Genomic DNA, 24,975 nt, shown 5'->3' with positions numbered 1-24,975 from the left:
CAAAATTCCTTTCCCTTCCCCCTTTAAATTTTCCTGCAATCAAATAGGTTGAGAAAAGAAAAAAGAAATAGGGAAGAATGGAATTCCCATCAATCTCACCTTACACTACACCCAAAAAAAAAAAAATATATATATATATATATGTATATATATTAATTACATAATATTTTTTACATCTTCAATCTCTACCTCAGTATTCTTTCATACTATTTATTTAAGTTCCAATAAACTGATGAAAAATCTTATAATGTTCTTTCAAATATTGATAAAAGACTACCACATCAACTAATACGGTTTTGATTATAGTAAGCCAGTAAAATCTTTTATTAGTAAAATAGAGAGAGAGAGAGAGAGAGAGTACAGACAAAAGAAGTTTTAACTTTTCATTATGGAGTACTTCTCGGACCCTGATTCATACAAAACCCATAGAGAATACTGGGTTGCTTCTAAAATTAGCACAACCAGACATGAATTGAATAGAATTCCAGACTATGGGAAACCAAGTGAGATACATTACTGGTGCAGTTTAGTATAAACATTCGCCATTTCAATGCATGGAATCATATTACTAAATCAAGTTACAATAATAGATAGTGGCAGCCCAACTGAGAAAATTCTTTGGCTCAACCATTCCCTTCTTGAAGTGGACCATATTTGAATCTGAGCATGCTTTCTTCAATACCATGTTGACTCATCAAAAAGGAGAAGAAACCCACACATACAAGACCAATTAATGCATCTTCAATCAAAACTACTGATCGTCATCACCTTCCGAATGAAAGCTCATCAAGTATATACAAGAAATGAAAGATCAGATTTTCCCCAAGTAACCAACTGATTGTTGGAAGTCGTTACTAGAAAGCTGCCACTATGCACACCTATTAGATTGTGAATATCTTCCTCACCTTCTTCATTTTCCTGCGACAAATGGGACATGTGCCAGCTTCCTCTGCAATCCTGCAAAGGTAATTAATCGGATGTCATTTACCTTGACCTATTAACTTCCAAAAAGGAGTGAAGACAAGAGTGCCTTTACACTGTGATTACCTAGTCCCGCATGTAAAACATGCCGCCAAATGGCCACACGGAAGGAAAAAGCAATCCCTTGGCGAATCAAAGCAAATTGCACAAAGACGAGGTGGATTATTGATATTGTTCCCATCTTTTAGAGGTTTAGAGTCGAGAGAGTTTTCTGCAAACCACTCTTCAAGATCCTCATCATGTGACACGGAATCATAAGAAGAACCCAAACTTGAAAGATCATCTTTCGGTGAAAGCAATGGTTCTCTCTCAGATCGCACATCCCCTGATTGATGTTGAGTTTCATCTTCAACAGTGGATTGGAACTTGTTATAGATCTTATAGGTCAATAGGATGAGTATAGTCATTCCACCTATACAGAAGGAACAATAAAATATGAAGGGTTATTTATATGTTTATAATCAGACGGAAATACAAAAGAGATGGAAGGCCCCTAGCTTACTCCACAGCTTGGGAGATTATAGGGATTGGAATCTTCTGCCTTGCCCAAATATATAACAGGAAAGAAAAGAATAATGAAAACAAATGACTAGTAAAAATACCTGAGCCAACAAAATATGCGATCCATCTTGGTCCATATGACAGTTTAATGTACCAGTTCTCATCAGTAGCCTAAGTGACCAAAACAAGTGCAAGCATATCAATGAAAATATCTATGACAAGGATATGAAGGAAGTGATCTGGATTCCCCAAAGCACATTCTTAGGTGCAACAAGATGTAACCTGTTGGATTTATCCACAGAGAACTCTATATTGAACATTGGTAGGAGTCCCTATGGTACAATCTAATCATTTAGAGCTCATTCACAGACAACATTTTGTCCTCTGTACCATCTTCCCATGAAGAATTTTTAATTAGAAGGATAGGTATCCTATTCATCCAACACAAATCTAAACATAGTTGTCAAGGAGCCGCCTTGGCGTCCAAGAGGTTTGCCCAGGGCCTAGGCGACTGTCGCCTTATTGCACTGCATGTCGCCTTATGTAAGTAAATGATTTGTTAGCCAAAAATCATTTAAATAAATTATTTGTTATTTCATTTACTTAGGATATTATTTACAAATACGCAGATACCCCTTATTTGAATCCAATAAAAATAGTTTAAAATCAAATTCCAAAAAGATAAAAAGTTAACCCCCCAGTCCAAGAACAAAAACTGGATTTTTGGTTGTAGGGGCAGTTTTCAACTTTCAAATGCTGGGGTTTTTCTATATTTTGAAAATTTTATAAATCTTATTGTGGTAAAACATTACTAAAAACCAAAAGCCTGATAAAATAATCTTTTGTTTTGATGTCTATAAAATTATTTTCATTCGACTAATTTTAATAGCATTAGCGCACTTTAAAATAAGTTTGACCGGAACGTAACTTTGTTATTACAACTCAAATTTAAGTAATCTTAGACTTGTTGGAAAGCTGGTTTTGTGTTATACCTAATACAAAAGATCTCCTGTAAAAATAAAATCATTTGACTAGTCAAACTTAATATATAACAAGAGAATTTCTCTAAATGTTGATTTTTTATGACTTGATGTGAACAAGGTATATGTAGCATACTAAATTATGTTAGAAAATAGGGAAAATGAAAACAACACTTGGTTGCTTTGTTCGCCTTAAGGCATGCGACTTGTCGCCTAAGTGCTTAGGCGACCCTCCAACGCCTTGGTTCGCCTTGGCTCCATGACACCTATGGGCCTAAAAAGGATCGAAAACTACCAATTGATAGGTCATCATACCATGGAGATCTACCGGATGGAACCAACCCAATGAAACACATTTTTTTTTTTTACAGCAATTTTTATATCCATTGGATTATTAACTAAACCAACCTAGCAATGACTTTTTTTCAATTACTTGAGAATAGCTAAAGGAATGGAAAAATTAGAGCTAATTTAGGTGTAGCACCAATCCATGATGAGTTGAGAGAAAGTCGTTTGAATCAGTGATTCAAAAATTTCTTCCCTTTGGGGAAGAATTAGTCAAGTGGTACTAGTAAGCAAGTCAATATAAGGGTTTCAACCAGGACAGTTCCCTGTATTTGGGACAAGTATGTACTGGTACCAACGTGCCAATCCCAGTACCATCCCGATTTTTACGGGATGGGACAGTACCGATTCCCAAACGCTTCTAGGCACTGTAGAATAGGGAGAACTTCAATGGTTACTAATGAGATGGTTCCATTATTAGTGTTGTGGAACATTTCATAATCATGAGATTTAAGGTGTCCCTTGCTTTAGAAAGCAAATTAGAACACAAAACCATGATGAATTTCATGGTTTTACTTCTTCAAATTATCTAAGATCACATGAAAGCTTCTCAAAATAACAATTAAGAATTAATGATAACCAAATAAACAAGCCCCAATATAGTTTGAGTGCCATTACCAAACAAGTTTAAAGTAACAAAACTAAAGGTACATCCTACGTCAGCTGAAACCTCGATCAGAGAAAAGACCACCCAAATACATCAAACTATAGCCATAAAACTTGAATACAATAACATGGTATTGGTGGTTTTTGTTCCATCAGGTTCCTAACTGGTATTTTGGTACTGGTACCATTGGGAATCCCATCCCAAAACCGTCCTGTCCCATTTATTATTCAGTACCAAAATAGATCCCACTACCATCCCACTTATTAATGGGACAGTCCGGCACTGGGTTTTAGCGGGATGGCTCCCGTTTCTAGTCCCAAATTGACACACCCACTTAGGTCAATCACACAAAAACACAAACACACAAGCAACAATCTACAAAACAAGATGTAACGCAATTTGCCAATGTGGTAAGTCAACAGTGCAAATGGCTACTAAGACTACAATCCAAATCTAGCCAGAGTATACTGCACAACACAAGTTTTAGCAGCATCAACTGCTAGGAACACCAACCCCCAATTTTGTAGCACCTACTACAAGGAGCACCAAACCCCAATTTCAGTAGCACCTACTACTAGATGTCCCCAATGAAAGAACAACAGTGACTGAGGTATTTTATCAAACACCTTGCCTTCAATAATGCATACACGTTCTTGAGAAAGTGAAAAACATGTGAGTTACTCTAAGCAGATAGCGAGCCTGCTTCACACACACTTGTCCTCTTCTCTTTTTCACTACCAAAGCTTTAATCAAGGCTTTATGAAGACTTGGTCAGTCCTTGAGACTTTCCTCAGAAACCTAGGCTTGCTTGCAACCTTCTCACCTTGGTCTTCTCTACATTTGAATATCTCACAAATCACAATGATGCTTAAAGAATCCCGCTCATTATGATGCTTATAAGGCTTGATGGATGGCTTCAACACACTCTATTATCTTCTTCCCTCTTTTCTTCCTTACAGTTTTCTTCTCTTCAAAGCTCTTTTTGCCCTAGGGCTTCTTGGACTTCAAGGGTTTTTCTCTATTATTATTATCCACTCCACACTACTCTTGATAGCTCAAGAACCCTTGGAAAACATGTATTTCATTTCATGGAATCATTAGTAATACATTGAACCTATAGTCAGACCCACTTTAAATCCACAAAATGAAGTTTTCAGTCTGTGAGTTCCAAAATCAGGCTTCAAGCTGCTGGATGTGCAAAAACAGAGTCTAGAGACTCACAGACCATATCTTCTGTCCAAGTATAACTTTGAACTCAGATAATGGATCAACCTGCTTCAAGTTCCATATGAAAGCTAACTTGATTTACAATAAATCTCATGTTTACCACTCGAGGAGCTGATGAACCCCAATGAAAAGATATAAGGCAAACAATTAACTTCTATGACATGAAACCTGCAATCTGCAACTGAGCTTGCTGCAAACATTGCATCCATAAACTGCCAATTGGTAAGTGTATGGATCAACTGAGGATGTTGACAATGATGACAGAGAAGAAACACCACCTTGCACAACAGTGTGCTGGGTGCTCTTGCAGAAAAATATCGATCATTTGATAAGGCTCCACATTACAGAGCAATGGAGTTCGATTATGCAGTTCCTTGGAAATGGATAAAGCTGAAATAGGGGATCTATGCTTCAATTTTCAAAATTTTTTATTGATAAAACACATATACACCAGTACAATATGACGCTTAGTCCCGCATCAACCTGCAGTAAAGGGGAGGTGATAAGTGCATAAGTACCTAATTGATATATTTTGCTTGCTATTTTTGGGGTTTTTATCGGTTTGAAATGAACCAAATCGACAGCTGATACTGATTGGTCAAGACCAATTAAAGACAGAAATCAACCGACCGATTATTACTTGGTCTCGGTTTTGGTTTTGATGGCCGATTAACCGGTTGGTTTCCGCATTATGTCTCAGATGTCCTGGCCTTAATCAACCAAGACTGACCGGAACCGATCGGGTGACAACCCTAAGTCCAGCCTTAGTGGGTTAGTATGTTGAGTTATTAAGATATATTCAGACACCTAATCACAGCCCGCCGCAATGAGAATGCCCCCTTTTCTATTTGGTTTCTGTTTCTCTTTATTATTAATGGTGTTTTGTGTCTGGTAAGGACTCCTCTTAGGATGACTGATTGGAGAGGTGTTTCCCAATGGTATTTTGCTTCTTCCTCCCCTCGCCCCACCCCTTTACAGATTTTATGAATTTGTAAGCCTAAACAGTCTCCCGGTGATTTTTTAATGGAAGATAAAGCTTTTCAGCTCAAAATATGGATTTAAGACCCTCAGCATCTGTGGATTTCAGGTGTGGCTCAGTGGATTCTGGGTGTTCCTCTGCTGTGGATTCAGCAGCTAATTTGTTGGATTCCAGAATAAATCGGGCGGATTCCTGATCTTTTATTTTCTGTACTTTATCTTTATCGACTTCTTAGGTCAGTGCTTTACTTTTATTCACTTTTTCTTTTTTCTTTTCTATTAAAATTCCAGATTTGAAAAAATAATAATAATAAATCTTATATCCTCCGCGTGCTTTTCTCTTTAGTTTTCTGTTTCAGTTTATTCTTAACTAATTTCTTTTCTGCTGAATGCTATTCTAGTCTTCTCTTATTCAGTTTACTGTCTTGAGTTGTTGATCAAAGTTCTAGTTTGTTGCTGGTTTCAAAATCTGAAATTTTCTTCGAATTTCGTTTTCATACTTAAAAAGTCAAATTCTACAAAACCCTGATTTCTCTGCAGTTCTGAGTTCAGACTTAATTACTTTCTTGCTGCAGCTTCTGTTTAGCAGTCTGATTTTTCTGTCAACCGAATTCTGTGGATTACTAGAACCCCAATACAAGTTGGAAACCCTGATAATTCTGAATCCAGTTCTCAGAATGTTTTCAAATCTTACTATTATAATCTGCCTGCTAAATCTGACTTTTGAACAGAATATCATATACATCAGACTAACTCTTCTTGCTAATATTTGTTTCGCTTGAATTCTGGTTAGATTCCTTATCCTGTGATTCTGGAATTTATTTTGTGCTCTGAACCAGTGTCTTAAATTGACTTAGAACCCCATCAAACGGTAGGCCTAAAAATGACTCAAAGAGAAATGGTGAGGAAAGACACAAAGCTCAGGACTAGTAATAAGTATGGCTTTCAATAGAGTAAATTGGAAAAAGAAGATCCATGTAGCAGACCCTATTTAGAGGCTGAGTTGAGCTAAAGGAATCATGTTCTGCTATTCTAATTCACAACTGTGAAACAACAAGCTGAGTATGTTTATTTTGTCAGGCGCTCAAAAGGAGTAGATTATGTTTATTTTGTCAGCTATTTGCTGTTCATCCTAAAGATCACCCAATAATTTCACAGGCATGGCATAATGAGAGGTACGAACGCTGACCCATTTGAGGCTTCAGAGCAGACATATATTTGCTTAATCATGAACCTCATCATCATAATCAGCAAGACATGTCCCAACTCTTAACCAGAAATCCAAATCCCAACCAGACAGCAAAAGAAGTAAACCTAAGAAATATTCCCTTCTCGAAAACACCCCCTCGTCAACTCACACTTCCTTGTGAACCAGTGTGGACTGGCTAACCACTTGACTCTACCTTTTTCTTATTCTAAATATTTTTTTTAACCCTTAATTTGTCCAAGTTTTTGGAGCACTCCAACTTTTTCTTGAACATTCACATCTGGATCAATACCAGAAACAATATCTTTGAACAAGTTTCTAGCACCATGCCAAATGTATCCGAATAAGAAGAGAAAAGAAAAAGAAAAATGCCCGCAACCTATAAGCACACTCCTGCGTCAGAGCATGCTAATGCAGCAGGTTAGGTAAACTTCCATATCCAGGTGTATACTCGCTTATAGCCCCACTAAATGTAACTCATCATATTAACCAGTTTCAGACACCTGTGAAAAAATGAACAGCCAAGATTGATCCATTTCTAGCTTTCTGTCCGGTCAAGATGTGAAGAATATGCTCCCAAGCATTTGGGAACTGCAGCCAGGGGACCTAAGTTTTGAGATTTCAAATGTTTACATTCTCAAGCCCACTGAATAGAACGAATGATTTAAATATTTACAGTGCAAAGTGCGTTAAAAAATAAAGTGGCAAAAACAACCATGATAGTGTTACCTGTCTGGGGTCAGGAGCAGTTAAAACAGCAACATTTGTACCCAGAAGGAAAAGCTTCAAACTACACAGATTGTGAGAAACAGAGCACTTGTAATATGCCTCTGTTGTATTGTACAGGACGGCTTGTACTCTGAGGTTCAACTGCATCTGTTTAATGCAGAGCTCAGTATCAGTAAATATTGTAAGAATTTGAACACGGAATAGTAGTAATGCATCCAGACAGTAACAAAATAAAACTAAAGCAACTAAACGGAAGCTAGATGAAAATGACACATTTGGTGGGTGAAATGTAGAAGTTGGGTAGACATCATCATCAAAATCATGATCCAGGCATCTTGTAAATGAATCCTTCCACTCCATAAATCCAGTCTATCAGACCCCAAGATCGCTGGGTTGTTTAGCCCTGTGAAAATCTTTAACTGATGTAGGATGTAAGCCCTACAGTTTAAAATTAGGTGGTAACAATGATTCAGTCAACATTTAGAGTTCAGGAATAACTAAAAGACAAAAAACTGGATAACTCTTGAAAGAAGACCGCATCTGACATAGGGTTGAACAGAAATGTTTCAGGAAATTAGGATTAGGCAAGTTGTTGATGAGAGGTGAGAATTTAGATCCATGCCTCTGATTTCTGTGTGATGATCTACATCTAAGTGAGGCCACCTGAATCGGCAAAGAGCAGGACCAGAATCCACACCTTTTACAGATCAATTGAAATTTAGGAGTTTAAGATGACAATAAGTGGGTTAAATGAGTGAACTGTCATGCTCCACATGGTTAGACTCAATTGAATTTTTCATTGGATAAGATTCTCTTGAGAACATGTGGCAGCTTTGGGATATGCCAAATCATGAATTTATTAAGGTCCTTGAGGATCTATAGCCTATATCTCTACTCACTTTAATGATTTATCATTTCTCTAAATAATCTCTTGCTTTGCGAGCTTATTCATGGAGTTTGGCTGGGTTCAAGGTTAGGCCAGGGACAATTGATCAAGGCTAAGGTTAACTTAAGGCTAGACTGAACCTGACTCATTGCCACACCTATAGGGAATCCAGGCAAGATGAAAAGTATCAGTATTGGTGACCATATCAGGAGGATGATTTCAAGAACCGCATAGTATTGTATTGGAGAAACACAAGATATGCTAAAGATACACATGGAAATGGCCAAAAGGCAGGTGGAAATGTTTAGGATACATGCAAAATACAGTTTTGAAATATATAACAACTTATTATAGAATATCCGAAGATATATCATACATGTATAAAAAGGAGAACAAAATACTATTGAGTAAAAAATAACAATTTTCAAAACAAAATTAAAAAGAAATGCAAAAAATTATTGAAAATTAAATAAGATGATATATCTTCCGCTTTGATCATATATAATTCAATCAAACAATAACGTTAGCATTTTGCATAAGAAAATCAAAATTTTCAAAAAAACAAAAAAGTCTCATTTTGGTTTTACAACACAATTTGATGCAAGGATTTGAGTCATTTTTATTTAATCTAGTGATGCATAACCAAAATAGAAAACAAACAAGAAAAATATATTTGTGCCAAAAGAGAGAGAGAGAGATCTGTAACTTTACCCTTTTTTGCCCAAATTTGTTTTTATCTAAGGATTAACCAATGTAAATCCCCAAAACTTGTTGAAATGGTGAATACTAGGATCGTTTTTTAATCCAGATAAGGTTCCCCAACTTGGATTGATGAGAAAAACAAGTTTCTAGGGCCTTACGTTGCTCTTGGTTTCGTATCTCACTCACGGTTTTGTTTTGCAAGTTTAAGGATGTGTATCGAATGTATCGAACCTGAATTAACCTATATCAGTTGATACAGGTAGGATAGAATATTTTTTATTTTACATATCTTATAGTGGAGGAAAAGCATTGTGGTTCCAATTTATAAAAAATAAAGGTGATATTCAAAGCTATAAATATCTATAAATGAATAAAACTTGATAAGCCATACAATGAATTTATGGGAGAGAGTAATTGAAACCCTCCTGAGATAAGACGCTAATATTTCAGATAACCAATTTGGTTTAATGCCAAAAAGATCAACCACAAAATTGAAAGATTTAGAAAGGGTAAGATGGATGGCCCCAAGTTTCTATCAACTATGCAGTTGGAGAAATGGGTCAAGAAGGGAGAAACCATGGTTCAACATTTCGACCGATCCGTCGAAATTTCCCCGATTTCGATGCTATCCTAGGATACCGAGACCATATGCACTATGACTTTTAAAAATCAATGGCTTCGACCTATACCGAACAAAATTCCCACATTTTGAATTTTTAACTGAACTGATGGGTTCGACTCTTTCGGTTGAACCAACCTTTATAAAAGCCTTCTACAATGGGAAACCAAGCACCTATTTCTTCTCTGAGAAGTGGGAAACTTGGAAAACACTTAAGATTTTGTGATTGTGCCATCAAATCTTCATTCTAAGCTTGGATCTTGCACATTCATAGCAAATCACTTAAGGGAGTTTGGACAAAAAAGGCAAATCCCATCTTCCCCAAGAACCATTTTTTTTGTTGACTATACTTGGAAAGATAGTTGAATGATGTAAAATTTTAATATTTTAGTTAGAATAACCTGATCTACACATTCACAGTGCCCCCATTTTTTTTTTTTTCATGTTAAAAATTATTTTTTTCATGTTAAAAATTATTTTTTTCCTGTTTCTAAAAATACGTTTTCCTACAACATATTTAAAAAAAAGTAGGGTTAATATTTGATGTTTGATGTTCAATTTAACATATAATGACAACCAATGGCCGATCTACAGCGTGATGATTCCGGAGGCCTAGACACTCTACTTGGATTTGACTATTCGGTTAACTGTTGTCTGTTGACTGTTGAGCGTTGAGACTTGAGACTTGAGACTTGAGACTTGAGAGATAATTCACAATTATATAATATTATTATTTATTTTGGATCCTTTACATTATGTTTTGTTTGTTTTAAACTTTTAATCATGTATTCACATTTTTAGTAACTTATATTTGTACCTGTGTAGTATAGTTTCAGTCAACGACTCAATGTACATTAGCAAACTTTAGTCAACACCAAAAGTATGACTTTTGGGTTTTTTTATGAAACTAATTATGTGAATGGATTAGAAATGTCTAAAATAGGACGTACACAAAAAATAGGAAAAAAAAAAACACATTTTGGGGGTCGAAACCAAGGTTTCCACCAAACCAGGAAAATTACCCTGTTTCCTCAAAACTTCGGTCTCTACCAGGGTCGAAACCTGATATTTTGAACCTTGGGAGAAACAGCCCACTTGGCTACACTAGTTGAATGTTAGGGATATGCCCACACTCTTATAGTCGGTTTTGATGATAACAAACATATGAAGTTATTTCACAATTTTCCTCCAAGTATTGTGTTGTAGAGACTTCATATCAAAGATCGAATTTGGTGAATGAAAAAAAGAAATGAAGATTGAAGTCATCAAATGAAGAGTATCAACAAGTTGGCATCAATGCTTGAAGAAGATATCATAAGAATTTAAGCTTCAAGATATCAAGATATGAAGCTCAAAGACATGGAATTGTAAACAAGAAGAAAAGAAGATGAAGTGCCAAAGAGTGGAAGGTTCAAGTGAAAAAGAAGACCACTAGGATAGATTGGTCCTTTTTAATGTAATTTGAAACTTCCACATATATATATATATGTGCACTCACCACATGCATGTGCATTTCATCATACTAGAATGACCATAGAGCATACCTTGACCAAGTATGGAGAGTCTCTAAGTGATGAGGAACATATTAGGAAAAATGTGTTCTAGTGAAATTCTGTGAAAACCACATTAACCTAACTTAAGGGTATTATGGAAAATCTTAGAGTCGGTATCATGAGATGAAACCTTCATAGAAATTGTAGGAAATCGAGTCACAATTTCAACACAACCGATTTTAGGTCATTCCGAGGTCGGACCAAAAAGTATGATCAAAACACTAATGACTAGTCAGTATGACAGTGTTCTGTCAAAATAGTCTATCATATTGGCGGTCGACCAGCTGGAAGCCCCGGTCGACCGGAACTGTCCGAGACCATAGACGGTCGACCGGTAAAAAGTCCCAGTCGACTGGTGACTATCTGAAAGTGCCCCAACAGCTATATTTTGCTATAACGGCTCTTTCCGGTCGATCGACTACCAATGGCGGTCGACCGGTGGTCCCAGAATACGACGGTTAGAGCCTGATTTCCTGCTTATAATGCTCTCCTAAGCTCACCTATAAATACCTCTAATGCTACTCATTAATTAACAATTAATCCCAACTTTAGAGAAGTATTATTTGAACATTAGAAGTGAGAATTGGTCTACACCATCTCTTGAGTTCAAGTTCTTTATTTTACATTCAAGAGGAACTCAAGACCATCTACAAGTCTTCATCTACATCTTGGCATTTACATTATAAGCATCAAGAAGACTTCAAAAGGTGCATTCATTCTATCATCATTGCATATTTCATTTGCACCACACTGGAGGTAATTCTCTTTTATTCCACTTATTTATTTCTGCTTTTACAATTCTAGACTGTACTTAGGATTGTAGAGAGCCTCTTATCCTTAAAAGAGTGTAAGGTGCCTCTCTACCTTAAAAGAGATTGTAAAGGTGTCTCTCTGCCTATAAAGGGGATTTGTAAGGATACTCTTATCCATAAAAAGATTATAAAGGTTTTCTTCCCTATCTATCATACTGAAAGGGAGAACTAGTGGAATACCTTACAAGAGGATTCTTGTAGGGAGTGGACTAGGCTCGGATTGAGTCGAACCACTATAAATCTTGTGTTGTGTGATTGTGCCTATTTTACTTATTCCGCATCGTTTTTAATCTGCAATCACACTTAGGACCTATACATCGAAAAGAGTTAAAATTTCTACTAGTATAACCTATTCACCCCCCTCTAGGTTATTTCATTGAAGACAAGGGAGAAGCCCCTACAAAAGTGTTGCCTAAGCAGTTGACATATCTTAATATAGTCTTTCTTGACTTAGAAAAGCTTGTGATAGAATCTTTGGAGAGTTTATTTTGGAAAATATTAGAGAAGAAATGTGTTAAAGATATGTATAATCGGGTAGTGATTATTGTAAGACTGTGGGCGGGGGGAGGATAGTGAATTCCCAACAAAAATTGGATTATATCAAAGATCAGCTTTAAGCCCATATTTGTTTCTGCTAATCATAGAGGAGCTGACTAGTGACATTCAAAATCAGATACCTTGGTGTATTCCTTTTGTTGATGATATTGATTTGATGAGAAACAAAAAAGTTGGAATTATGGAGATCAACTTTTAATCAAATGGTTTTAAGATAAGTAGAACAAAAATAGAGTATTACTACGTGAAACTTAAGTAACAATAGGATTGAAAGTAAAGTGATGAAAATTAATGATAGGGAGCTACCATCAAGTGAAAAATTTAGGTACCTATGTTCAATCATAAATAAAAAAGGAGAAATAAAAGATGATTTTGCATAAAGAATTAGAATTGGGAGGATAAAGTGGAGGGGAATATCATAAATAAAAAAGGAGAAATAAAAGATGATTTTGCATAAAGAATTAGAATAGAGAGGATAAAGTGGAGGGGAATGTCTGGAGTGTTGAGTGAACAACCTATTCCTTTAAAACTCAAAAGGAAAATTTTATAGGACAGCTAATGTAGTGTTAATCACGAACCAAAAGATACTCTACTATAGAGTAAGGCTGAACAGGGGCTTTGCACCCGAAACTCGCCTCCGCTTCCTTCCCCCTCTTTCAGCATCAACTTGCAATAGGATTGCAAGAAAAAAAGGACAAACCAGATTTGAAAAGACAAATAAATAACAGAATAACAATATGCCTGATTTGGCCAATAATCAAGTCAAAGGATCTGATTTTAGTGTAGAAGATTCCTGCAAAGTGTGATCAAAATCTGATGACCAGATTCACATTTATGGAGTAATCCTAATTATAGTAAAGATAACTCAAAACTGCAGAATCAATGGACAAAATTGGAGCTTCACACAGAGATCAACAAAGTCTCTAATACATTAATTGAATAGTAACATAATATAAAAACAGAATTTGCGTAGTTCTCGCCCCCTGGACCTCGCACATGTGGGAGCCTCGTGCACCGGATATGACAATATACAAACAGAATTTCTAAAACAAAACCAGAAATCTGAAAATTGCATGAATCTTATTTACAGTAGGATTTCAGGTTTTAATTGGAATGATCATATTTTGAAACCATCACAAGATTCAGAACTAATAGCAGAACAAAGAACTGAAATCAGAATTCAGAGATCAATTTTAAAACAAGAGATTTGAAGAAATTCAAGTCGAAGTAAGAAGCTAGAATTCGATAGGAAAGATAGGATTTTTTGAGGCTTTTGAAATGGAAACTAAAATAGAATAGAAAGAATAGAAAAGATATGATCAGGAATCACCACCCGATCTGCAGGGCTGGAAACACCACTAGGGAGCCTACTGAATCACCACAGCAGGGAGCATTCTAAATCACCTCAGAACCAAAGGCAACAAACCAAATTCATTACTCAAATTCGAGTACAAGGCTGTAGCTCCTTACAAACTTATATAGAAGAACTCAGAAAGGAAAGGCATACACAAATCCTGAACTAACAAGATAACATAAATTGACTAAGAAACTAATTAATAAAGGAATCTGACCCAAACAAGGATTCTAACTAAACTAATGAAGTGAATCCCATATTCCTACCTTCTACCCATAGTTTAGGCCCCATTCCAGTGGCATATTACAGAGAAACCCCATTGGACCAAAGGCCCAATATGTACAGCACCCAACCCAAGGGTTATCTCTACTAATATAAGCCCACTTTCACTATTTATCTGCATTAATTCTCCCTGGCTTAAAAAAAATTTGTCCACGGATTATGTGGTGACATTGAATCAAACCCGCACAATCATCCTTCAATCTGAAGTTGAGTCTTGACTTTCCTAGATCAATAAGAGAAGGAAATCAGCAAACCTCTGTGGTCCTTCCATGACAGATGCCAAATAATGGATTTCTACAAGCCTAAGGGATTAGGATTCAGAGCAATTAAACAAGAATCCCAGTAAATGGTATATGACCAGATTCAAGAAAAATTTATAACTAACGATCAATAGTTCAAATACAGAGAATATTCTGGTTGAAGGTCTGTAATATAGCAGGGAACAATCCCTCAAAAGATGATTCTGATCCAGAGGTTAGATCTGGAGCTACAGAGGAATCCTGCTGAGGGTAGGACTCTTGATTAGGGTTTCCAGATCAAGGGATCGATCTCAGACTTGGGGGAACCAAAACAGTATTGAATGGATGATCAATCAGAAACCAAAAAATAAGTAGTAACAATCAACTATCAAACTAGAACAAGAACCAGAACCAGAACTAAATCCCCAACAATACCCAACCTTGGAACCACCACCAAGGGTTCCTAGAATCACCACCAGGTAGCCTACTGAATCACCACATGGCTGGAATCACCACCAATACCCAATGATTTATAACTGAATCTGCATCAACAGTTATATGACCAGATATTATTTATAGAGCTGAACGTTGGGTGGTGAAGAAACAACATATAAACAAACTTAGTGTAGCAGAAATGAGGATGTTGAGAAGGATGAGTGGTAAAAGCTACAAAAGATAAAACAAGGAATGAAAAATTAGAACTGATTGAGGAGTAGCTCCAATACAAGAAAAGTTTCAAGAAAGTCATTTCAGATGGCATGGACATGTGCAACGGATGCCTTTGAATGCTCCAATATGAAGAGGTGATTCGATTCAGATTGAAGGAGATAAAAGATCCAGGTTTAGACCTAAAATGACCCTAGGAGAAATGGTAAGGAAAGACACGCATAGCTTAGTACTAGTAACAAGTATTGCTTCGAATAGGGCTGATTAGAGAAAAAAAGATCCATGTAGCTAACCCCATTTGGTTGGGATAAGGGCCATAAGGCTGAGTTGAGTTGAGTTGTTTTTATCGGGGCAGTACGTATCAGTGCCTCCCAATGCCAATAGATATTGGCCGATACAGTCAGACGGACCAATACATATTTCATTCCATGATTGAAGGTGTCTAAATACAACTTCTAATAGCAAAACAGATACTAAAAACTTTTGTGTAAGGCTGACTATGCCATAGAATGCATAATACCTTCCCAAATTGCTAGATCTTTGTGTTCTCAAGGGAACACTTCTGTTCTTGGATAATGAGGTCAGCCAAACCTCCAGCCAATGACTTGGCACCCCCCAGGGTGTAATAGACACACTTTGTATTTGGGTTTAGTCCCTTATGACGGATTTTGGCTTTGGCATACATACATACATATATATATATGTATAGAGAGAGAGAGAGAGAGAGGATTTTTGGCTTTGCCCCATTGTGGTTGTTGTTGGTATGCCTCGGACTCAAATTTTCTCTAGAATGTTCCCAAATTCCAATCAACAGAAGTATCAAACAAAAACTGATACTATCAACAATTGTAACATCAGAAAGCACTTCAAATGACACTCTATGCATATTCTTCATTTTTATTATTCATTTCATACTTCAGTAAAACTGAGGCTATTACATGGTCCAGGGAGGACTGGAGCTGGACCTAACCTTCAGAGCTTTTGCACAAAGTGGCTGCCCTCAGACAAAACCCATACGCTGCAGCCCGAGTCTTTTACCATCACACCAATTGACGGCTTGTGTCTTCAACTTTTCAATAATAGAAGTATGATACAAAAATCTTCTGACATACTACAATTCAACCATTCTGTATGCAATTTTAAATAGAGCTGAATAACAAAACAAGATCCATGTAGCTGACCCCATTTAATTGGGATGAGGCTAAGTTAAGTTGAGGTGAGTTATATGATATCTGCAATTAATAATTAATACGATTACAAGTTTAGTATCCAGTTTACATACAATTCTAGGTTTCAAAAGCTTACAATGTTGACGATACATGTTCACGGGTCTCATTTAGTGACACATGGATTTCATTTGATTGAAGCAACAAGCAGCATGCTTATCAAAAAGCACATAAAACGATCCAACAAACAAAAAAATACACCGTTGAGTAAACATCTCACAATTACCTCTGCCTCCTCGGAATCCATGTTTCCAACTGCAACATAGTAATCAGAAGACGTGAAAATCTTCTGTTGGATCACACCATCTCCTGACAAGATTTTTTGGCAACATTAATACAGCCTTACCATGAAATAGAAAGGGCATGGGGATCAAGGAATTCAAATTTCTCAATTTTGAACTTACCATGAACAATGTTCCATGACAAAGTTGTATTAGGATATGACGGATCCTCACACCATTCAACTAGGTTTTCTTTACCTGCATGTTCACGTGAATGTTAAGAGAAAAGGATCGAATCAATAGAATATACATGAGACATAGTTATTGTAAAAGAAAAAGGAGGCATCTAAAAGACCTATCGCAATCTAGTTCTACAAAGGAAAAAAGGTCGAACTTGTCAGTACACAAGGTCACTGACCCCACAATGTGAATTTTTACTATGATATTTACAAGTAAAATCCAGGATCTGAATACAGATACAAGTCCCCTTAAAAAAGGAAGAATATGATCGTAATGGCAACAACAAAAGTGGGAATTTTGGGTTTCTTTTTCTGATAAAACATATGTTAATGTAGCAGTTTGAGATATGGGTGTCAGCCTTCAAAGCCCAAACTCGTTTAAGCCATAAAATCGTTTAATAAACGGTTCGGTTTTGGTTTCAAAACTGAGATCATTAAGTTAAACGGTTTAAACCGAATAGACCATTTAAAAAGTTTACATCCATTTCAATAGGGGGAAAAAGTTTACATTAAGCAACTATTAAAAGAAATCATATAATAATAAACAATTCAATTCAATGTTAAGTTTACATCCATTTCAATAAAAAATTTAAGGTAAAGAAGCCCTTTGAATAAAAAAAAATAAGAAACCTAAAAAACAGTTTAAAAACTGAAACTGTTTATAAATGATTTTGGTTTCAATATTTGAAACCACTTATTAAATGATCCGGTTTTGGTTTTACTTAAAAAATCTTGCATCGAACCGAATCAAACTGTTTACACCAAAACCAAACCATTTAACATCCTTAGTATTAGCTTTGTTCCATTGGACCATTCCTATTTGCAGTTGTTTTCCATCTTTCCTTTTCCTAAGTAAAGTATACTTTTGGTTCTACTGACAGGCTTGTAATACCTTTCTCATGCTCTTCCTTCATCAATAGAGCTTGTTGTTCATCAGTAAAATTGATTTTGAAGTAATTGGGGGCACAATAACCACTAAATGAATGAAACAAAAGGTTTGGAAGTCAAAGCAGGAGAATGAACATGATTTTATAAGAGGGGACCACCCAAGGGCAGGGACAAGTATCCTACACCCTATAATTAGAGAAGACTTTTTCTTCCAACAAGGCTATGGAAGTTGCAAAATTATATGCCAAAGGGTGAACTGCCAAGAGTCCTTTGTTCTCTCCGACACTAACTCAATGGAAATAAACATATCCAAGTAATGTCTTCCTACCAACATAAAACCGCAATTTCTGTACTAGCTATGGACCAGTCATTGTGTCTTTACCAATTTGTATCCTCTTTGCCACAAAAAAGGTATTACAGTGAATAGCAGAAAGCTGCCCAGACAAACCAAATAATGTGTTTATGCAGAGAAAAGAAAAATAAACGACAAGATTTGCTTACACTTACCTTTAGCAATTACAAGGGATAAGGGGGAGGAGCTCTGGGATTTCACACTGTATGAAATATTAATTTCAGACCCTTCATTCAGGTAATATAACCACTCCTGCAGTGGAAGAAGAAATTACTTCCACTTCAGATTTGAGCATTTCAAAGCTTAAGTTGGAAGTTAAAACTCAACAAGCAACAGTTTATATGAATATGAAGCAGGTAGAAGTAAGGGAATCCAAGTGGGTAGCTTGGTTGATGTTTTGTACTGCACTAATGAGGTCTTGGAACTATCCCAGTTACAGTTTATGCACTCCAAGAGAGAGAGAGAGAGAGAGAGATAGAAGAGTAGAAGGAAAAGTCTTGCCTTGTAATCGTTTGGTGAAATAGAAATGTTACGGGTTTCAGACCAAGTGGTCTCAACATCGAGAGGGGGGTGTTTGTAAAACCCATACAGGATTGGCCCAGGTTTAGAATCAACCACTTCTTGCACCTGCAACAGAACATGACAAGAATTGGAACAATAACAACAAAAACAAGCATGTAAGAACTAAGAAGAGAAGAAGCAGCGTATCACCTTGATATTCTGCACAAAGATGGTGTTAACTTGCACAAGTCGGGAGTAGCTCGGACCCAATTGGAGATTTATAGAACCGTAAAAGCCCATAATCACAGTCATGGATGCTGCTGGTGATGAACATTGGAAATCAATATACAAACCAATTCCAAATCCAATGTTAAACCCAACGAACATTCAGTAAACCCATAAAAAGAAAAGGTAAAGAAACAAGAGAGATTAAATGCATAATCACAGTCATGGATGCTGCTGGTAATGAACATTGAAAATCAATATATAAACCAATTCCAAGTCCAATGTTCAACCCAATGAACATTCATAAATCCCATAAAAATAAAAGGTAAAGAAACAAGAGAGATTAAATTCATAAAAATTTCATTCAGAACAGAAACCAAACAGTAAAGAAACAAATAGAGAGAGAGGCGTACAGAAGAACCAGAAAGTGAGGAGCACCACTAAGAATGACCAAGCATCTTCCCTCATCTCGGTCGAAGTCACGTCGGATATCGAGATGTTCACTCGATAAGAAACACTCGTCCTCTGCTGCTGGAGCTCCGGTGTCTGCTCTTGATCGTTATGATTCTCTTCTTCCTGCACGGACTCAGAAGAAGAAGAAGAAGATGAAGGAGCAGAGCCTGAAAGGTCACCACTGACGTGGATAGAAGAAGAAGAAGTATAAGATACAGGTAGAGCAACATCTCGTTCTTCTTCCATCCTGAGAAACCCAGATAGAAAGGCGACCGAGGAGGAGAACGAGAAACGGGAAAGAGAAAGACAGAAGAGGTTGAGCAAAACAGATGAAACAAGGGGTGCCAAAACCCTAAGAAACCAGGGGATTTTGGGAGTTGAAGTGGCGTGGCCATTGAAGAGCAAGACGTGACAGGTTGAGACAGCGTAAGGTATACCAAGCAGTCACGACTAACGACTCCCTTCTTCTTCCTCAGTACCAAGCAGTCATGGCTCCCTTCTTCTTCCTCGGAATGGTAGTTGGCCTTTTCTTTACGGTTGGTTGGCCTACTGCGTGTGTTCTATATTAGCAGCCCCACCACCAAGACGCTCTCTCTCTCTAACTCTCTGTATGGTAGTTGCAAATCCACTTCAGCTTCAACAAAAAATAAAAAATAAGCCACTTAAACCACAATAGCTGAGAAAAGAACGGCTACCTTTTCTTCCGGGAAGAAAAAGAAGCCACCCGCCCACTAATTTATGAAAAAGTGTTATTTTGTGGGGGTTGTGCGGTTCTAACTTCTGAACATGGCAAGGGTCAAAGGGAGCATACAAGAAATTATCCACTGAAATGTCATTTTTCGTTTTATAGAGAGATAATGGACTTAAGAATGCTATTTAGGGTTTGATATTTATGGGTGCTTTTTTTCTTTTTTTTGGGTAAAAGAGAATCTATTCAGAATCAGATGTGGGGCACATAGCAGGTGAAATACAATGTTCCACCAGCCATGGAGTGAAATTTGGCCACGTGGTCGTACACTGCATAGACAGGGCCTTCCTGACTAGGATATCAGATAAAGAGTTAGCTTCCCTAGAGACATATTGGAAAGTACAAGTAAATGGGAAAGTAGAGAGGTATCGAACATCAGAGATAATAGCTTGGATAGAAAGAGGGACTGCACAATGAGGATCCATGATGTAAGAAATAACCTCGCTGCTATCCGATTCCAGTATAAGGTTGTCCACTGCTTGAGCGATGCCTTCAAGCAAATCATGTTGAACTGCTAGAGCCTCACCTTCAAGGATCGAAGAGAAAGAGACAACTTCTAATTTCACAAGGATTGGCTTGTTGTCATGGTTACAAATAGCAATACCAATCCTGCAAAGATGGCTTCTAGGGTCCTTGGAGGCATCACAGTTGATTTTCACATCAGGGAATAGTGATGGAGTCCATTAGTGATCCGCGGAGATTCAGCCGCTAGTTTGCTTTGAGTGGGAGGGACTTTAGAGTTGAGGAACTTCATGAAAGCATGATGGGTTGCATCAATAACCTCTGATTGTTGCCAATTTCTGTGACCAAAGACATAGTCATTGTGGGATAACCAGAGAAACCAGGCAATAAAGCTCACATGACCTTTAATTTCCTTGCCAACCCTCTTCCCCAACTTTTGGAAGTCCTTCTAAGATCTAATCCAATCTAAGAAGGTGAAAGGAGGGTTATTGGAAAGAATCAAAGATAGCGAGCATCCAAACCATACCGATTGGACATATGAACAGTGAAGGAGGATATGGCCAATTGACTCCACTTCAGTCCCACAACGTTGGCATTACGGGTCAATCTTAAACCTTCTCTTGGTGAAGTTTTGTCCTGTAGCAAGACCATCAGCCCTAGCATGCCATAAGAATGATATGATTTTGGAGAGCAAGTTGCAGTTCCATATTATGTTCCAAACTTCAGAAGGGATAGTAGACCAACGGCTTCTAGAAGATGATTGAGGGAAGGGAGTTCAGTTTTCGCATCTCGTTGTTGCACAGTAAGTGATAGGCTGATCGAACAGAGTATGTCCATCTTTTAAGGCTCCCTAAACAAGAATGTCATCACCAGGGAATAAAGGAAGCTAGATGGAAAGGATGGCATCTCTAATTTCTGGGCAGAATAGAGAACGGATGAGGTCATTGTTCCATTGGTTGGATTCTTAAGAGATTAGTGTTAGCAGGAACCCAATCGAGCAGCGAAAGGGATTGGATTGGGATCTCTAGCATTCGAAATCACTATACAAAAATTAAGCACATGGGTATGAAATGGTTTACCTTAGAACCGCAATTGAAGTTCCTCCTCCAGATAATAGTTCTTCCACACTTGAGCAACTTTAGGGATCGATCTCAACACTTTGAAACTATGACCCACATTCAATTGGAGAAGAACAATTCATTATTAAAGTTTTCTCCTTCACACACACTCACTCACAATGGAGAGAAGGAATGGAGAAAAAATGTGGGGGAGAAGAGAGGAAGTTCTAAAAAACTAAATCTCTTTCTCCCTTGTCCCATAAAACTTGTTTTAGGGTTTTCTCTTTTGGTCAAATCTTTGTTTCATAAACAACGAAAGCCAAATCTTGGTGGTAGAGAACAGTTTTTAAATTGAACAGCTACTTTACTTCTAAAGTGGGAAGAGGTAGAATCTAAAAGTGATTGCTATCTTTGTTATTATGAGTGACAAATATATTCAAATTATATTTTATCCACTACCACAAATAAAAGATAATTAACTATTTAATATTCCCAAATCACAAATAAAAATATAATTTATCATTTAATATTCCCAAGTCTTGTCATGCAATATTAACTCTTTAATTTGCACGTAAGACCTTCCACTTTTCCAATATCCCATAATGAGCTATAGGGCATGTAATTTAATACTGCCTAACCCCAATTCATTGTACATGTTTATTTCAAAGATTCTGTGAACATGATTGGACGTCAAAAAAAATATTTCAAATAAAATTTAATAATTAAAATATTATTTTTTATATTAAAAAATAAGTTTGTAAACAATTTACAAAAACGACACTAGTACCAGATTTCTATCTGATCAAGTACAGATATTCTGTCTTCTCGATATTCCCCAATTAATGGTAGTGGATCCCATGTTGACGATTTCTTTCATTAAAAATGTGAGACCACGTGTCCGGCATACCGATATATAGTCTGTTGGACGTTAACCATTGATTTACCAAAACACATGATACAACACTGCAACAAATAGGATATCTCAGGTCAAAGGTCAAGTGATGGGTACGAGTCTCATCCTCACACAACTAGCAGTAATACATGTGAGATTCTTACCAGTTTCTTTTCTATACACACATAATATGTGTACTTACATTTATGTACCGGAATTGCATCCCTGGTGACATACAGTGTAACGACCATGTGAACAGGATGTATGGTCCTATCCCCAGTCGAAAACAATTTTGGGTGAAAACCCATGGAACGACTTACAAGCCCAATAAATAAATGACATGCATAAATAAAATTAAATAATCTTATTAATAAATCGGGTTTGATGGACATACATATCTAACAATCTCTCACTTGTACATCAAAACCAATCTCCCATATGCTTTACATCCATAGATTCCATATGTTTCAAAAACACATTAGATACTAAGCCTTTAGTCATGGGATCTTACACATTGTCTGTTGAGTCAACCTTCATGACAGCTACATCAATTTGACCAATGATCTCCCTTATCAGATGATATTTTCACTACACATGCTTGTTTCTCTGATGAGCCTTAGGCTCCTTTGCTTGAGCTATTGCCCTCTTGTTGTCACAATACAATAGAATGGGATCCTTAACAAGCTCAAGGACAACTTCGAGATCGCTTAAAAATTTCTTCAACCAAACTACTTCTTTGGCTACTTCACTAGCTGCTATGTATTCAACCTCAGTGGTAAAATCAGCTGTAGACTTTTGTTTTGTACTCCTCCAAATAACACCTTCACCATCAATCATGAAAATCATCCTTAACGTGGATTTTTTATCATCTTTGTCAGTCTGAAAATCGAAATCCATGTACCCCATAATTGATAACTGATCTGACCCATAAACCAAGAAGTGATCCTTAGTATTTCTTAAATACTTGAGAATATTCTTGACATCAGTCCAATGCTCACGTCCAGGGTTGGAATGATACTGGCTCATAATCCCAATAGAATAGCAAATGTTTGGCCTGGTACACAACATAGCATACATGAGACTTCCCACTGCCGAAGCATAGGGAATTCTCTTCATCTCCTCAATATCCCTTTTGAGATTGAAGGCATTGGGATTTGAAGAGGCTTACTCCATGCCGGAAAGGAACATTTCCTCTCTTAGAGTTCTCCATATTAAATATGGCCAAGACTTTATCTATATATGTGGATTGTGACAAGCCTAACATCATTCTCTTACGATCCCTCACAAGCTTAATCCCAAGGATGTAATTGGCTTCGCCTAAGTCTTTTATGGAGAATGTAGTGGATAACCACTTTTTCACCGTTGAAAGCATACCCATATCATTCCCTATAAGTAGTATGTCATCTACATACAATAATAGGAAAAAAAAGCACTCCCATTGAATTTTTTGTAAACACAGGGTTCATCCATATTTTGGTCAAAGCCAAACGTTTTGACAGTTTGATCAAAACGACTGTTCCAACTTCTAGAAGCCTGTTTGAGACCATAAATGGATCACTGCAATTTGCACACTTTGTTCTCATTAACATTTGATGTGAACCCCTCTGGTTGATGCATGTAGATTTCTTCATCAAGAAATCCATTAAGAAATGCAGTTTGCACATCCATCTACCAAATTTCATAATCAAAATGTGTTGCGATTGCTATCAAAATCCTAACTGATTTCATCATCGCTACTGGAGAAAAATTTTCTCCATAATTTATACCCTCTTGCTAGGTATAACCTTTAGCTACCAGTCTTGCTTTGAATCTTTCAACACTCCCATCCGCGCCTCTCTTCCTCTTGAAGATCTACTTACATCCAATGGGCTTGACACCTTGTGGTGGATCTACAAGAGTCTAGAATTGGTTTGAAGCATTGAATCGATTTCAGAGAGCATAGTGTAATACCCCGCTTCTTAAACCCGATCTGATTTCGCGGTTGAACCGATTTAACCATGCAGGAACCGAGCCAGAGGAAATTAGAGCGGGTTCCTTATGGGCTATGATGGCACGGGTGACCTTAAACACCGGTTGGCCCGACAAGTCTGAGCCAGTGCCAGAAGAGACGGGAGTACCCAAACCGTGTACGTGCACCTACCATAAGGCTATGTACGGATAAAACAGGTATTATATCCGTATTTTAAGGTATATACGTATGCTACATCGTATGCTTGGGGTGGGGTGCGCGCCGAGGTCCGAACCCGGTCAAAATCCCAAGTTTTGGCTCTCAGGTGGGTAGGACAGGTGGGTGCACCCACCTGAGTGACCCATCCAAGAGCACTATTCACTTAATTAGGAATAGTATATAAGGCTTATGATTTTCTTATTCCCATTTATTACCCCCGTACGTTGGTGAGAAAATTAAAGAGGAGAGAGAAAAGAAAGGGAAGAAGAAGGGAAGAGAAGGAAGAGGAAGAAAGGAAGGATTTCAGTGGCACCGAAGCT

The 24,975-nt window shown here is 37.2% G+C and overlaps 1 protein-coding gene across 3 annotated transcripts; it reads right to left on the bottom strand.

The window, feature by feature from the left end:
• Positions 1–358: 358 nt before the first annotated feature.
• Positions 359–19,850, bottom strand: LOC122062418 (E3 ubiquitin-protein ligase APD2-like). Of its 3 annotated transcripts, none has more exons than XM_042626038.1 (10): positions 19,289–19,842; positions 18,861–18,970; positions 18,651–18,776; positions 18,305–18,401; positions 16,854–16,928; positions 16,676–16,758; positions 7,556–7,702; positions 1,584–1,653; positions 1,048–1,393; positions 359–957 (listed from the first exon to the last, which is right to left on the bottom strand). In XM_042626038.1, the coding sequence occupies exons 1-10, from the start codon at positions 19,572–19,574 to the stop codon at positions 882–884; spliced, it is 1,416 nt and encodes a 471-aa protein (XP_042481972.1). In that variant the 5' UTR covers positions 19,575–19,842; the 3' UTR covers positions 359–881. The 3 variants fall into 3 exon arrangements, with proteins under 3 accessions (XP_042481972.1, XP_042481974.1, XP_042481975.1); XM_042626040.1 differs by having other exon boundaries at positions 18,861–18,967; positions 19,289–19,839; XM_042626041.1 differs by lacking the exon at positions 7,556–7,702 and having other exon boundaries at positions 19,289–19,850.
• Positions 19,851–24,975: the final 5,125 nt, after the last annotated feature.

Source organism: Macadamia integrifolia, unplaced genomic scaffold, assembly GCF_013358625.1.
Source record: "Macadamia integrifolia cultivar HAES 741 unplaced genomic scaffold, SCU_Mint_v3 scaffold1023, whole genome shotgun sequence".
NCBI classification, from domain to species: domain Eukaryota; kingdom Viridiplantae; phylum Streptophyta; class Magnoliopsida; order Proteales; family Proteaceae; genus Macadamia; species Macadamia integrifolia.
This window is presented reverse-complemented; position numbering and strand designations above follow the sequence as displayed.